Source organism: Budorcas taxicolor, chromosome 11 (assembly GCF_023091745.1).
Source record: "Budorcas taxicolor isolate Tak-1 chromosome 11, Takin1.1, whole genome shotgun sequence".
In the NCBI taxonomy this organism is placed as follows: domain Eukaryota; kingdom Metazoa; phylum Chordata; class Mammalia; order Artiodactyla; family Bovidae; genus Budorcas; species Budorcas taxicolor.
Genome location: NC_068920.1, coordinates 49,674,798 through 49,689,953, shown reverse-complemented (window position 1 = coordinate 49,689,953; position 15,156 = coordinate 49,674,798). Strand labels below are relative to the sequence as shown.

At 35.7% G+C, this 15,156-nt stretch overlaps 1 protein-coding gene across 1 annotated transcript in view; it reads right to left on the bottom strand.

Annotated features, from left to right (window-relative positions):
• Nucleotides 1-15,156, bottom strand: part of SRPK1 (SRSF protein kinase 1) — a 72,179-nt gene that overhangs the window by 22,332 nt on the left and 34,691 nt on the right. The window contains 6 exon segments of the mRNA XM_052649153.1: nucleotides 610-775; nucleotides 1,747-1,853; nucleotides 9,552-9,639; nucleotides 10,702-10,789; nucleotides 11,978-12,086; nucleotides 12,908-13,026. Of these exon segments, the coding sequence (XP_052505113.1) occupies nucleotides 610-775; nucleotides 1,747-1,853; nucleotides 9,552-9,639; nucleotides 10,702-10,789; nucleotides 11,978-12,086; nucleotides 12,908-13,026 (677 nt within the window).

Genomic DNA, 15,156 nt, shown 5'->3' with positions numbered 1-15,156 from the left:
CCTCAAATATAATTAAATTATTAAAATTAAAATCTATACCACAAACAGAAAAAAAAATCAATCGTAATCATAGTAGCCACCATTTATTTTACACATAATACTGTGTGGCATATTACTAATTGCTTCATGTGAAATTTAATCCCAATAAGTTATGCATGAGGAAAAATGCAGTCAAATCCCTTGCCCAAGGTCATTAACTAATGAAGCAAGGATTCAAAACAGGTATGTCCACTCCAGTGCTCAAACCCACACTTTTAACAGCAATGCTACCATGCCACTGCACAAGACAAGAATCATTGATTCACACAGGTCAGCATATATGAACACCAAAAAAAAAAGACCATCAAATCACAAGAGAAAACATTTTAACATGAATCAGGTTTTATAATACACAACATATTTGAACCTAAAAGGCATAGTATTCTTCCCCTATGGAAATAATACTCAGTATAAAAAAGTCTTTCGAAGTCTGGAATTATTTCTTACATAAGTACTTACTGTACCTTACTATTAAGTGAATTAGTGGTGCTTTACTTAACTGCCAGGTAATAGAATAAAAACAGGAACTTTTAACTTCTAATGAAAACCAAGTCCCCAAAGAAAATATACCTGCAGATCCGGAAGGTGGAGGAGCTCCAGAGCGCTGCCATTCTGTTGCTTCTGCAGCCAGCCTCCGGATGTATTGTTCATTCACTGACAACAGGATGTTTTCTGGTTTAATGTCAGTGTGGATGATACGGCACTTGGTGTGCAAGTAATCCAGACCCTGTAACACCTGAATGGGAACAGAGCAGCAGACTTGCAAACACGGAATACAAGCCTTCCTGGAGAAGGAAAAAGCTACAGTACAACACTGGGAAAAATAAACATATAAAAATGATATGGTAGTTTCCTACAGAGAAGAAAGCTTTTTCTTTTTTTAAAAAGAACTTTCCCAGAGAGATTAATTTTAAACTATAAACAAAGAGTTTATTTGCAATGAAAACGGTCTTTCAAGTTTTACAGAGTTAATTCTATTTGAAGATATTCTTTAAGTACATTATAGAGACTGAGAATAAATGGTTGACATGTCCTTTAACTACTGAAATGTAGGTGACAATGAAAGAGATTTAGGTATGTTTAAATTTTAATATCCTTATTGAAGAACTGAAGTCTTGTGCTTCTCAGTTTGGCGCTCTGTCCAACAAAACACATTAGTTAAACAAACTGTTTGCCATTGAAGTATTACTACTTTCCTGATGATAAAAACTCCTTTACTGTATATTGAAAGCTGTTTATGAGAAAATGCTCATGAATAATGTTATATAAAGAGCTGGAAGTAATTTGACAAAGTATTCTTTATCAATATACAATCCATTTTTGCAACCAGAACTTCTAGATAAGGGTCCAAAATTCTAAAATCAGGCATTAAACACAGCTCCCCATCTAATAATTAATACAGAAGATGAACCTGGGGGAAATGGTTGTGCTAAAACATTTAAAAACAAACACAATAAACCCTAGAGGCTGAATAAACAATTTCAGCAATTTAAAAAACTTAAGTTTTAGAAGTAAAAATTCTATTGGAAATAGGAAACTCCAGACACTTTAAGAAACTAAAAAAATTACCACATGCAAATTATTATGTATAAAATAAATAAGCTACAAGTACAATATATTGTACAACACAGGGAATATAGCAAATATTTTGTAATAACTATAAATGGTGTACAACCTTGAAAAAATAGAAAATAGTAGGATACATACTTGCTGAATAATTTTTTTGACACAAGGCAGAGGAAGCCCTTGATAATTGGACTTGATGATCCACTTGAGTAGATGATGCCCCAGAACTTCAAATACCATGCAGATATCTAGGAGTTTGTTAAGGAGGAAAATGGAGACAGAAGAAAAGGGCAAAGCAAGCTGTGTTCCACCCCAAGGAAATTATTATTGTATTCTTTCAGCATTAAAAGTTACAGTGGTTTACCTGAAAAAAAATCTAGCTGTCAATATTCTGAAATTTCAAAGGTTAATTAATGTTTTGTCACCCAAAATATGGAAAACTCGGCAGGGGGGTGGGGTGGGGTGCGGGCTGGTTTATCAATAAAACTATGCATCTAAACAGTGATAAAAATAAGAGTGAAATATGTACATAAAGCTAGTGAAAGCACTAGGCTTGAGGTGTTGATTAGCTTCTTCACTAATGTCCAGGTAACAACTCCAACTCTCCTAGTATCAGAGCAAGGAAAAATAAATTCTGCTTTAGCTACAGAAAACAATACACCAGAACAACCTACAAAGTGTAAATGTCAGCATTTTCAAAGAACAAGAAAATGACTTGCTTCGCCCTCTGCAGTGCGCAAAGCTGGCCTCGGCGCTGCCGCCGCCACGTGTGCTCTGTGTGAGCTCCCAGAATCCCACTTCACGACAGGAATACTCTGCGGACCTGCAGTGCTAGGGCCAGGGCACTGCCGGGATTTTAGTAGGAAGATGTTGTATTTTCGACAGAAGTTTCTATATAAGTTGGAAAGTCAAGACATTTGTATGCAATAATAATCCAGTGTTTTAAAACAGACTTCTGTTTTAAATAAGATTCTCCACTAAAGGGAAACCTGGACTCCTTAACAAGGCCAAATCCAGGGCCTTTGGCAACCTGGAATACCTTGCTGTGCCAACAGTAAGGGAACACATCAAGAGAAAATAGAAACCAGCTTGAAGAAACCACGGGCCTAAGTTGAGAACATTTTGCAGAGTGAAGTTATGAATTCGCTTAAACTAAAAACAAAATGAATCCAAACAAGATACTAAAATAAGGGTGTGTTCGGGGCAGAAAAATGTCTTCTTTAGAGAAAAAGTCAATTAATAAATATATAAAGTATGATAGAAATAAAAGTTACCATTTTACAATCACTACAGTAATAACTGAACTGTTTAAGGTAAGAATCAATGAATACTAAAACTATTGATAAAGTCTGCTGGGGAGAAAGAATTCTCATGGAGTTACCCTATCACCCCACAGACTACTTACTAATTATAAAAGGAAAAAGGTACTTTTAAACAGGGAAATCCAGAAGACTGCCTTAACCAAGTGATCAAACATATTATCACCAATGATAAGCACAAATTCACTTCATGTACCCTCCGATATAATACAATGAGAAAGAATGTAGTATACCTGACAAAAATGATTAATGAACTTAATCATGAGCAAACAATCAGGCAAACCAAATTAAGGAACAATACAACTGGCCTGGATTCTTTGAGGTCAGTAGGGGGTGGTGGTGGTGAATGCATGAAAGAAACTGTTCTCAATTAAAGATTTTAAAATGGACATGTTCAGTTCAGTTTAGTTGTTCAGTCGTGTCTGACTCTGCGACCCCATGAACCGCAGCACGCCAGGCCTCCCTGTCCATCACCAACTCCCAGAGTTTACCCAAACTTGTGTCCATTGACTACCTTAGAAAATACAATCAAAATTAGAGTGAGATATCATTTCAAACTCACCAGAATGACTAAATTAAAAAGATTAGGGTTTCTCTGGTGGCTCAGTGGTAAAGAAGCTGCCTGCCAATGCAGGAGACATGAGCTCAGTTCCTGGTTGAGGAAGATCCCACATGCTGTGGAGCAACTGAGCCCAAGCGTCACAACTATTCAGCCTGTACTCTGCAGCCTGGGAACCACAACTACTGAAGTGTGCATGCCCCAGAACCTGTTCTCCACAATAAGAGGCCACTGCAATGAGAAGCCTGGACACTGCAACAAAGAGAAGGCCCTGCTTGCCACCAGCTACAGAAACACCTGTGTAGCAAAGAAGATCCAGCAGAGTGAAAAACACGATTAAATGTAGGTGAGGATATGGAGCAACTGGAGCTCCCCTGCTACACTAACAAAAGTGTAAAATGGTACAACCGCTTTGGAAAACTGGTCGGTAATTTCTTAGAGTTAAACATACGTCTAGAAAGTTCTTTAGTCAAGATAGAGCAACAGGGTCTGGGTTTACCCTCTTGCTTTAAGCTACAACAACAAAATCAAGCAAAATACATAAAACAACAGATTTAATGACCTTGGATATGAGGCAAAGAAGACAGTGATCTCTGACAGATTACTGTCTTCTTACTGCCTTGAGACTTTCCAGGCAAGCCCCTTGAGTTAAACAGATGGAACTAGTCTTGGGAGATCAAGGCAGCAGCTATGGTTCACAGAACAAGGCATTAGAGAGGAGACAGCTGTAGAGAAAGAGAGCCCTGAAGATCTGCAATGCAGCCCGCCTCAAACACTCAGCAGAGAGGTAATCAGCACAGGCATATGAGGAAACCACTGTGGGGCGACCATCTGAAAGGGCTAGAGGGAACAGTGCCCAGCATCCCCACAGGGCTCCAACCAGGAAGACTAGGAAACTTCAGTTATAGGTGAGAAATAAATCCACACATATGTGATCAATTAACTTACAAGGAAGGAGCCAAGAATATACAATGAGGACAGTAACGTCAGTAAGTCATGCTGGGAAAACTGAACAGCCACCTGAAAAAGGATGAAACTAAACTGTTATCTTATACTATATCCCAAAATCAACTCAAAATGTATTAAAGACCTGAACATAAGACCTGAAACAATAAAACTGTTAAAAGAATACACAGGTGGTAAGCTCCTTGACATTGGTCTTGGCGATGATATTTTGGATCTGACACTAAAAACAAAGTCAACAAAAGCAAAAATGAACAAGAACTATTTCAAACTAAAAATCTTCTGCAGAAAAAAAGGAAACAAAATGAAAATGAATAGGCCATCTATGGAATGGGAAAAACACTTAAAAATCAAAGATCTGACAAGGAGTTAATAAAAAGTATTTTAAAAACTCGTATGACTCAACAGGGGGAAAAGATCTCAGTCTGATTAAAACAAGAACAAAGAATCTGAACACATTTTTCTGGAGAAGACATACAGATGGCCAACAGGTACATGAAAAAGACAGTTTTTTTCAAAAAGATTAGTTTGACATCACTAATCACCAGGGAAATGCAAAACAAATAGCAAGACACAGAAGCAATCTAAGTGTCCACTGATGGATGAATATAAAGAAAATGTGGTCTACGTAGACAATGGAATATTATTCAGCCATAAGATGGAAACCCTGCCATTTCTGACAACATGGATGGACCTTGAGGTTGTTATGCCAAATAAGACAACTATATGATCTCATTTATATTTGGAATCTAAAACCAAAATAAGACAACAAACTCAGACACAGTAAACAGACTAGTGGTTGCCAAAGGTGGGAGGTGGGGCAAGTGGGTGATGGTGTTCAGAGGTACAAACTTCTGGTTCTAAGATGAGCAAGTACTGAGTATGTAAGGTACAGGATGGTGACTGTACTTAATAATATAATACTGTATATGTGAGAGTTGCTGAGAGTCCTCAACTCGAGAAAGACAGGTAACTGCATGGTGATGGCTGTTAGCTTACTATGGCAGTCATTCTGCAATGCATCCATCTATTAAATCATCATGCTTTATAATGCTGTGTATCAATTCTGAACAGAAAGTCAAAGTCACTCAGTCTTGTCAGCTTTGAAACCCCATGGACCACAGCCAACGAGGCTCCTCTGTTCATGGGATTTTCCAGGCAAGAAACTGGAGTGGGTAGCCATTCCCTTCTCCTGACCCAGGGGTCGAACCCAGGTCTCCTACACTGCAGGCAGATTCTTTACCATATAAGCCACCAGGAAAGTCCAATTAAAAAAAAAGAAAACCTGGAAAAAATCATAGTTATGGGGCATTTGGCAGAATATTTAGGAAAACCTTGCCTCAGTGGAAGCAATGATTAGTCCTAGCCATCTAACAAATCATAAAGGTAAAATCTGAAAAGGATCAAACTGTTTCCTGGCAATAACTGCATTGTAGAACAAAGCTCAAGATTTAAAGGAATACAAAATATCCAACAGCCAACAAGGTAAAAATCACAATGTCTCAATGAAAGACTACCAGGCAACAAAGATGCAAGAAAATGTATCTGAAAATTAGAATTATCAATCATTTAGAACTGACCCAGAACTGACCCACTTGCTAGCATTAGCGGATAAGGAAATTAAACAGCAGTATTCCATATGTTGAAGAGATACAAAAAATTTTAAAAAAGAGACAGACACAGAGAAGAGGTGGTGTATACATATTAATATAAAAACAATGAAACCTTGCCATTTGTGAAACAGATGAACCTAAAGGGTATGCTTCTAAGTGAAATAAATGAGAGAGAGAAAGACAAACACTGTACAGTTTCACTTAATAATGTGGGATATGAAAGACAAAAACAAATAAACACCAGAAAACAGAGTTATAGATACAGAGAACAAACAGGTGGTTGCCAGAGGGAGGATGGTTGGAGGAGGAAAGAAATAGGTGAGACCCATTAAGAACACACTTCCAGTTGCAAAATAAACGAGTCATGGGTGTGAAATGTACAGTGTGGAGAACATAGTCAACTTTTAACATCTCGGTATGATAATATAACTTTAGTAGACTTATCACAGTGTGTGTGATAATTATCAAATTATATTTCAATAAAACTGGAAGAAAAAGAGAGACCCAAATTGAGCTTCTGAGATGAAAAGCAGCCAGTGAGAGATGAAAAATACCATGGATGGGATAAATGGCAGATCAGGCACTGCAGAATGAGATTACTAAACTCAAAAGCACAGCAATAGAAACTATCCAAAATGAAACACACAAAGAAAAAATAGTCCAAACAAACCCACAGACCCACAAGAGTAAGCTGTAAGGGCAACTTCCAAGTGGCACAAAAAAGGGAGGGGAGGAAGAGAATGAAGGTACTTGCTCTTTGCAGAAGATTGAAAAATCATAAAAGTGACGGCCGTAACCAACCCAGTGGCAAACTGTGTGCTGTGCTTAGATTCTGTCCTCCATTTCCCACTAAAAGGAATTAGGGCTTTGCAGATAAATGGCTGACCCCAGGTCTGGGATAGTAAATATACAAAATGAGCCTGCAACATTTTGATGTGCCAAATAATAAACGAACTGTTAAAAACTTTATGTGACTCTTGACTAAAGAATTTAAAAAATAAAAATAAAAAGAGACATCTAGAGAGAATGAAACACTGACTACATAAAGGGACTAAGAAACTGGTCCCCAATTTTTTTAGGAATAACAACTATGTTGGGGTTGTATTTTAAGAGTCTCTGTCTTTTGGAAATACTTTCTAAAATAATTATAGATGAAATAATATATTTAAGACTGGTCACAAAATTATCAGGAGATACAGACAAAACAACATTGGTTATGAGTTGATAAATCTGGGAATAGGTAATGGATCTCTGAGGATTCAAACTATTCTATTTCTGTATATATGAAATATACCAAAATAAGATATTTTAGCATGCAGACTGCTTAAACAAACACACCAGAAAAGAGAATTTTAAGTTATTCTCAAGTTCCTAGCTTTATTATTAACTTTCCTATGACAGAAGCATTACAAAAAAAAAAAAGAAAAAAAAAAAAAAAGCATTACAATTTAACAACAATGTTGTTTTAATTTGCAACTAGTAATATAAAAATCATCAAACATTTAATAGCTGAAAAACAAAAAGAACTGGGTGAAATAGCAAAAGGATATGTGAAAAAAAAATTTGGTGGGAGACGGTATAAAGAAAAAAGGCTGAAAATTAATCAAGAGCCACATTTAGAGTGCCTTATGAACAAGAAAAGCTAGCGAAAGAGGTAAAATACACACCAGAAAAAAAAGGATCCTAAAAACACAGTAGGTCACATAGGTGGCCAAAAACGACACTGACTTATGTTAATATTATGTAAAGATCAGCTGTTCCTTCTTAATCACTCTTTTCCCCTCACCACCCATGGAAGTAGAATGAACCCATTTATACTGAAGTCTATGACTAACTTCTAGTTCAGAGTCCTTGTGATACTTCGAAATGAGAAAGGACAGTGCTCCAGAGAAAAAGCAGTATACCCAGATACTAAGAAAATCACAGATAAGTAGCTCCATACAGTTATGCCTGTGTTGTGAGAGGCAGGAGAATGCCATAACTCTTTAAACCTTAACTCAGTGCTCTGCATTTTATCTTTTTCAATCTCTAGAAGCAGCAAATAATGCCGTTAACCGAGACAGTTGGGAGACAAGTAGGAGGAAGGGCAGAGAGAAATGGCTAAGGATAAAGGGAGAAATGAGTAAAATAGGAACTCAGTGGACAGAAACTACAGAGAAAGCATACAGTGATGTGTGGAAAACATCTTAGAACTTGAAGTTCGAAATCTATTAAGATATTTCAATAGTTAAAAAAAACAAACTGTTCTTGCTTAGGGTCAAAATTGCTAAGGAGATTATATAGACTATTTCTACAGTTTTACTATAATGTTCCCAAATTAAGAGAGAAATTTGGCACAATGACAAACATTACAAGGTCAAGTAATAGGGAAACAGAATCTAATAGCCATCGCAATATCCTATATGGTTTATTTCTTGGTTAGCCTCCCTAATTCTTTGAAAAAATGTGTGTGTACCCATACACACAGTAAGTCACCTATGAAATGACCACAACAGACATAAGACTGATGATTCATATGGCATGATTCCTGTATCTGTATTCCTTACAGATGGAGGGCAGGGGGATATGATTTACACTTCTCCAAGGAAATAACTGAAACCTAACTTCAGAGGTGATAGATAAAGTCTTCATGTTATCACTTGTTCTCTCTCCTTTCTTATCCTTTCTCCATGTGTTTTAGTTCAAATCTCTTAAACCACAGTCCACATGATACTACAGAGCCCTATGTAGCCCATTTCCTTTAACAAATCACTGGCTACAGTGTGTGTTTTAAGAGAAGCTAAACATGCAGGGAAAGTAGAATAATACATGAAATCTTTCCTTACACATTTTTAAACACTTTTAAAAACAGTTTTAGACTTTCCAATCCAAGTGAAATTCTTCATCTTTTATTCTGAAAAATTTGATAGGCCTTTACAAGCCTAGCTGTTGCAACAATCTTTCAATCAGCTCTTTGAATGTCACATGGATATTAACTTATGGGGGAAAAAAAAACAGCTAACATTCCTTCCAACTTTAAAATTCTAAAATTTCAGATCAAAACATAAAACCAGTCGGTTTTTTTTCATTACGACAGAATATGAACAATTACATTTAGATTCTAAGCATAATCTACATGTACAGCCTCTTAAATACTGAGATAATAAAGTACACTGAATTCTTATTTAACCTACTATTTCTCAATAATTCCATTAAAATCTGTGTTAATTGATAAAATAGAAACTTTACTTAGTACTACATGTCTTCTTAAAGTTTCTTTTGACTTCAGTTTTAATTTGCCTGAAAAAAGGAAAAAGTGTAAAGCAATAGCTTTAAAAAACACAACATACAAAAGACAGATATGATTCATAATGTGTTCAAAAGTTTACAATAAAATAAAAACATTTTGATTATAGTTTGTTTTGAGAAAAGAGACCAATGCAAATCTCATTCTTTTCTTTGAAATAAAGTTATTTCATGATTTGTTTTCAAAATACGTTCTAAAAAGGATACGTGTTCCATTAACTCCTGATATTTTAAAGTCATCTAGTAGCTGAACAACCATTTCTCTATTTGGATCATTAGGATCTGAATTACGAACCTGTAATAGGGAAGACAATATTTAAAAAAAGGGAAAGCATAGAAATAAACCAAATGGTGTGGGAGGGGATACCAGCAGCATATGTAACAAAGGATTACTTCAGAAAAGAGCTTATACAAATCTATAAGACAAACATAAAAATTTAATAGCTTGAAGAGCTTAATAAAAACAGTTCACAAAAGAAAATACAATCAACAAAGATTGTATAATTACTGTTCTAATTATAACATTTTTCTACTTACTCCCAAATTAACTGCTAGTTACCAGGCCAGGAAGAATTCAGGGGCTTTTGCATGATGCAAATCAACCACAGCACTAATCATACTGCTTATTCAGCCTTCATTTTTTTCATAGAAAAACCTCTCAGGGAAGGAAGCAGTACCCTGATTTACTTTGGGGCATGAGCTCATCTTGTTACAGACTAGCACATTGCAAGTACTTCCCTGAAGCTCTCTTGGTCTAGCATCCTCACTTTTCTGAATGAAAATCTAAGGCTCAGAGGAAATAAAAAGATGAGTTGAGGATATATTCAGATAGAGCCGGTCCTAAAAACTCATGTCTTCTCACTTGGGATTCAAGCTTCTTCTACCTCACTGACATTTCCTAATTTTTAAGAAAACTGAAAATAAGTTTTTGAAAATATTTACCTAAGTTTCCAGGTAACATAAGGGAATTAATAACTACAGTGCTTATTTTTATATTAAATATTTTTAAAGATTTTAAAACAAAATAGAAGTTATATATTTATTCACACTTCTTTTAACCATGACAGGAAAGAAAAACACTGTGTCACCTGGCACATAAAACATGCTCAATAACCATTTTTATTTGCAAGTTTTTTTCAGTGTGCATGTATAGGGAGAGTTGCCATCACAGCATATTCTGCCAGTTCCCTACCAAATATACAGAACGTGTAAATACTGTCTTCTTCTACCTCTTTAAGAATACTGGAACTTTACAGTAAAACTTAGCCATATCAAAAAGTATATACTTGGTATGTCTTAACTTGAATAAAACTTTATTTATTTATAATGCAGCTCACACATACAATCTAATACTTACTGATTTCAGCAACCGGATTTCATCAAGTGCAGTTTCAGTATAATGTTCAGCACTTTTAACTACTTTCATTGCCACGAACTTCTTTCCCCTAAGAAACAAATGCAGGCAATTAAGACTAAATGTCTTATCTTTCAGTTATGAAGCTAAGATTTAACCATAACTGGGAGACAGTGATAGAATGAATATTGATTTCATGTTTCCCTGGTACTCAAACACAAACTACTACTTCTGTGGGATCATCCGCACCTGTTAACAGCACTAACTGGCCAAACTAAACTTAAAAGAAGAAGAAAATCTGTTCCTAGATAATGTCAGTCATCAAACATTTTCTCTGAGTTAAAATCTACTTTCTGAATGCTCCATGAACCCATGTAAAACCATGAAATAGAGATAACTAAGGGGGGAAACTTCACCAAATCAGAAGTATTCTGTATACTTATATAGCAAAACCTAAAAGGTTAAAAGCTATAATATTATACTTTCCTCTAAGAAGCCAGAGAAGGCAATGGCACCCCACTCCAGTACTCTTGCCTGGAAAATCCCATGGATGGAGGAGCCTGGAAGGCTGCAGTCCATGGGGTCGCTGAGGGTCGGACATGACTGAGCGACTTCACTTTCACTTTTCACTTTCATGCACTGGAGAAGGAAATGGCAACCCACTCCAGTGTTCTTGCCTGGAGAATCCCAGGGATGGGGGAGCCTGGTGGGCTGCCGTCTATGGGGTCGCACAGAGTCGGACACAACTGAAGCGACTTAGCAGTAGCAAGAAGCCAGAAGAAATACTTGGGTGAAAAACTGATAAAAATAGTGCATAGATAGCAACTGCTGTTTCATCAAAGACAGAAGATATACTTTAAGGTAAACATCCAATGTTAACTGCCTGTGATTTTTATGTAGAGGTTTTAGACTGTATGGCTGAGCAAATCTGTTATAGAAACAAAACACAAGAAAATAATTTCACACAGGTTGGTCTAGGATACCATCTAAAAATTTAGCTCTATTCCAGTGGGAAAAACTATGAACTAATATACTATACTTTCTTGGAGTATCTGTAATGTTTTGAATTTGGGAGTTTCAAGAGCCTTACTGACAATAATTCAATCAATCTTGTGTCTCCTCTAAGGTGCTGCTTCACCAGAGGAAAGTCATTTGCCCAAGAATATAAAGATTATCAACTATAAGATTTTTATTAAGAAATCAGTCTAGAGCTAGACTAAAGGTGGAAAATAAAACACAACATTTAGGCATCACCTAATCCTCTTGTACTAAAACTTACTGAATATCCCATGATAGCCACACAGTTGAAAAGTGTCCCCAGCCCAACTTTCGGATCACATGATATCTCCCATTGAACAGATCTCCAATTTTCACAAGATGATAACCTCCTGGAAGAAACAATAGAGGGAAAGAATCACTTACTTAGAAAAAAAAAAAATCTTACATTTTCCAACATTTATACATCTTCAGCAAATAAAAATGGTTTCTTTTAATACAATCAGTTCAACAAAAGAAAATTTTAAAGCAAGTCAGCAACATAGTATTATTGAGCTCATGTTAACTTGAAAAAAAAATTACTTTTCCAAAACACAGCACAACAAAACAGAAACCAGAAGACCAGAAAAGGGTAACAACAGTGGCAGGAATCAAAGGATTTAAACATCTATCTCTGCCTGCTGAGAAGAACCAAGTTCTCCTCAACAGTAAGATACATTCTGTTATAAGATCCGATCCTACCCAAGAATCCTGGAACGTTTTGTAAAAGAAACAAAATACATCAGGCAATCTTATGCCATGGTTTTTAAGTATCCGTAATTCTAATATAATGTAGCTTAGCAATCATCACTTTGAGAAAAGAGTAGTGAAAATGTGTTTTTCAAAAGTCTACATACCAAATCTTATCACTGTTCACTTCTGGATGACAGCATTATAGATGACTTTTGTTTTCTTTTTGATTAATATATTTCTGAAATTTTCTAAGGAAAATATGCACCATCATTTTTTAAGGAAAAAGGGAGTAGATACATTTAATTTAAACTAAGCTTTAATCAAGTCAAACTGAAAGGAAATACTAATTCCTATACTTAGAGAAAAGGATGCAATAAGCAGAAAGCATGAACACCATTGATGCTGACAGAGCAAATATTCAAATGAAAGAGTGTACACATGAACTACATCTTCCTTGGTATCTCCTCACAGAAAGCCTTACCCTTGCAGTAATCATTGGGATCTTCCTGCTCATCATCATCAGACCCCAGGATCTCCTCTTCCTGCTCGGGCGGGTCACTCTCAGAGTGTGGAGCAGAGCCTCGGGGCTGAGGTTCGGATCTAAGAAATAACACAAACATGTTCATCCCATGTGAGCAGAAGAAAACAGGACCCATGAACAGACAACACAAACAGAATGCTATGCAGTAGCAGCCTGGGAAAACACTACCTATCACTTTACCTCGTGCTAGGAAAAGCCTAGTTTTAAAAAGTCAGTACATGATTAAATAAAACCTGGAAAATATATACAAAAGTATAAAGGGGAAAAATTACGTGAATCTCAATATTCAAACAAAACTGCTGGTAAAACTAGATCTTCCTCCAGTAATTTCCTGTTATTTTTATAAAAAAACATACTTTATAAACAAATTTGTATCCTGCTTTCCCTATTATATTGTTAACTTTCCCTCTCATTCCTACACAATCTCTAAAATCTTACTTCCCTTAGTGGCATCACTATCTCCTCAGGTACATTCTGTTCAGCTGGACACTTGTTTCTAATTTTTCAGTACTAAAAATGAAAGCTGTTGAGTATTTTTAGACAATTTTTATTCTGCATTTAGAATTATTCCCCTAAACTACCAGATAAAGATAGAAACATTTCCGTTTATAAAAATAACACGTTAAATATAGGAAATTTGAAAAATAATTATTTTGTTCTAAAACATCTCTACTCTGAACATATTAACATTTTGGATTATTTCTTCCCAGTCTGTGCCCACAAATGTTTTTTATATAGTATGACTTTTCTGAAAGAGCTGTAATGAACTACATCTCCAGCCACATATGGGCTCCGAGTATTCAAGTATTACTAAATTTCAAAAACTTGGTTTGACAGGTTAAAATGTTATTTTATAATGTGCTAAACACTTAAAACTGATTCCTTTCTCTACATGCCATCAATTAGTTATATCAAAACTTTTGAGCACTGAGTAAGTAGTTCAGGAGGCAGAAAAACGTGGATTTGCATTCAGGCTCTGACACTTAAAAGCTGCCTGCTTTGGGACTGCCCTGGTGGTTCAGTGGTTAAGACTCTGTACTTCCACTACAGGGGATGCAGGTTCAATCCCTGGTGAGGGAACTAAGATCCCACATACTGCATGATGTGGCCAGAAAAATCACAAACACACCAAAAAAAAAAAAAGCTGCCTGCTTCATGAAGCTTTGAGCAAAAGAAGCAGTGTCCACATCACTCTTTTCAGCAGTTGCAGGAAAAGGAATTATAATTCCCATTTCCTAGTATTTTATTTGCATTTCCAAACCTTTTTCATCACACTGTTTTTTTTTTTTTTTTCAAAAGATTCAATTCAACAGAAAAAAATTTAATAGCAAAATTAATGGGCTGCTGAGACCTAACTACAGTGGCAAGCATGACTAGATTTGGATTTTCGGTGGCCATTCCAACTTGCCTCAACTCTTGGTACTTTCTGTCCCTCAGAGGATACAAAAGTAGTTACAAAACTGCATGATTCAATTCTTAGTGAAAGCATGTTTTTGGGAAACTTACCTGGCCTACTTTCCTAAGCGGGAATGAGTCTGAATGAACATTTCCAAATTTATTAAGACATGTTTCTAAAACAAATTCTCTGATTTCAAACTTGTTATCTTACAATTTTTATTTTAAGAACTGTAATTGAGAAATTTTTGAAAAGCAGTGAAATATTAAGTTGTGAAAAACAGACATGAAATTCCCACTGTTTTTTCTCTTGAATGTTCCTTTTCTATAGACTCTTGTATTGTTTCAATGATGTACTGCCTTCTTTGATCTTTAGTTTCCTTGAGATCCTTGTATTATCTTGGCTTTCTCAAACCGCCCATGTTTTACTAACCCATGCTTTTACACACGATGTCAATCAATGAACATCAGACAACTGAATAAAAGCCTCTGCCAGAAAGACAAAAACCCAAAAAAGAAAGAAAATTTGAGAAAACAGACAGTTACTATTAGATACTGAGGAAAAGATGATAACATGATTAAAGAGTTCAATATCACTGTAACTTTGATTGATGGTTGTTATAATAGTATAAAATTTCTGAAGAAATACTACAGAAAGAATTTCAGCTTATTAACACTTGAACCTAAAAACCAGTCTTCTTAGAACTAAAAGGAAGAGTTCTAAAATAGTTTCAGTCTGTGCTTTAAAACTTATCATACCTATCAATATTTCATGTCACAAGTATATGCTATTT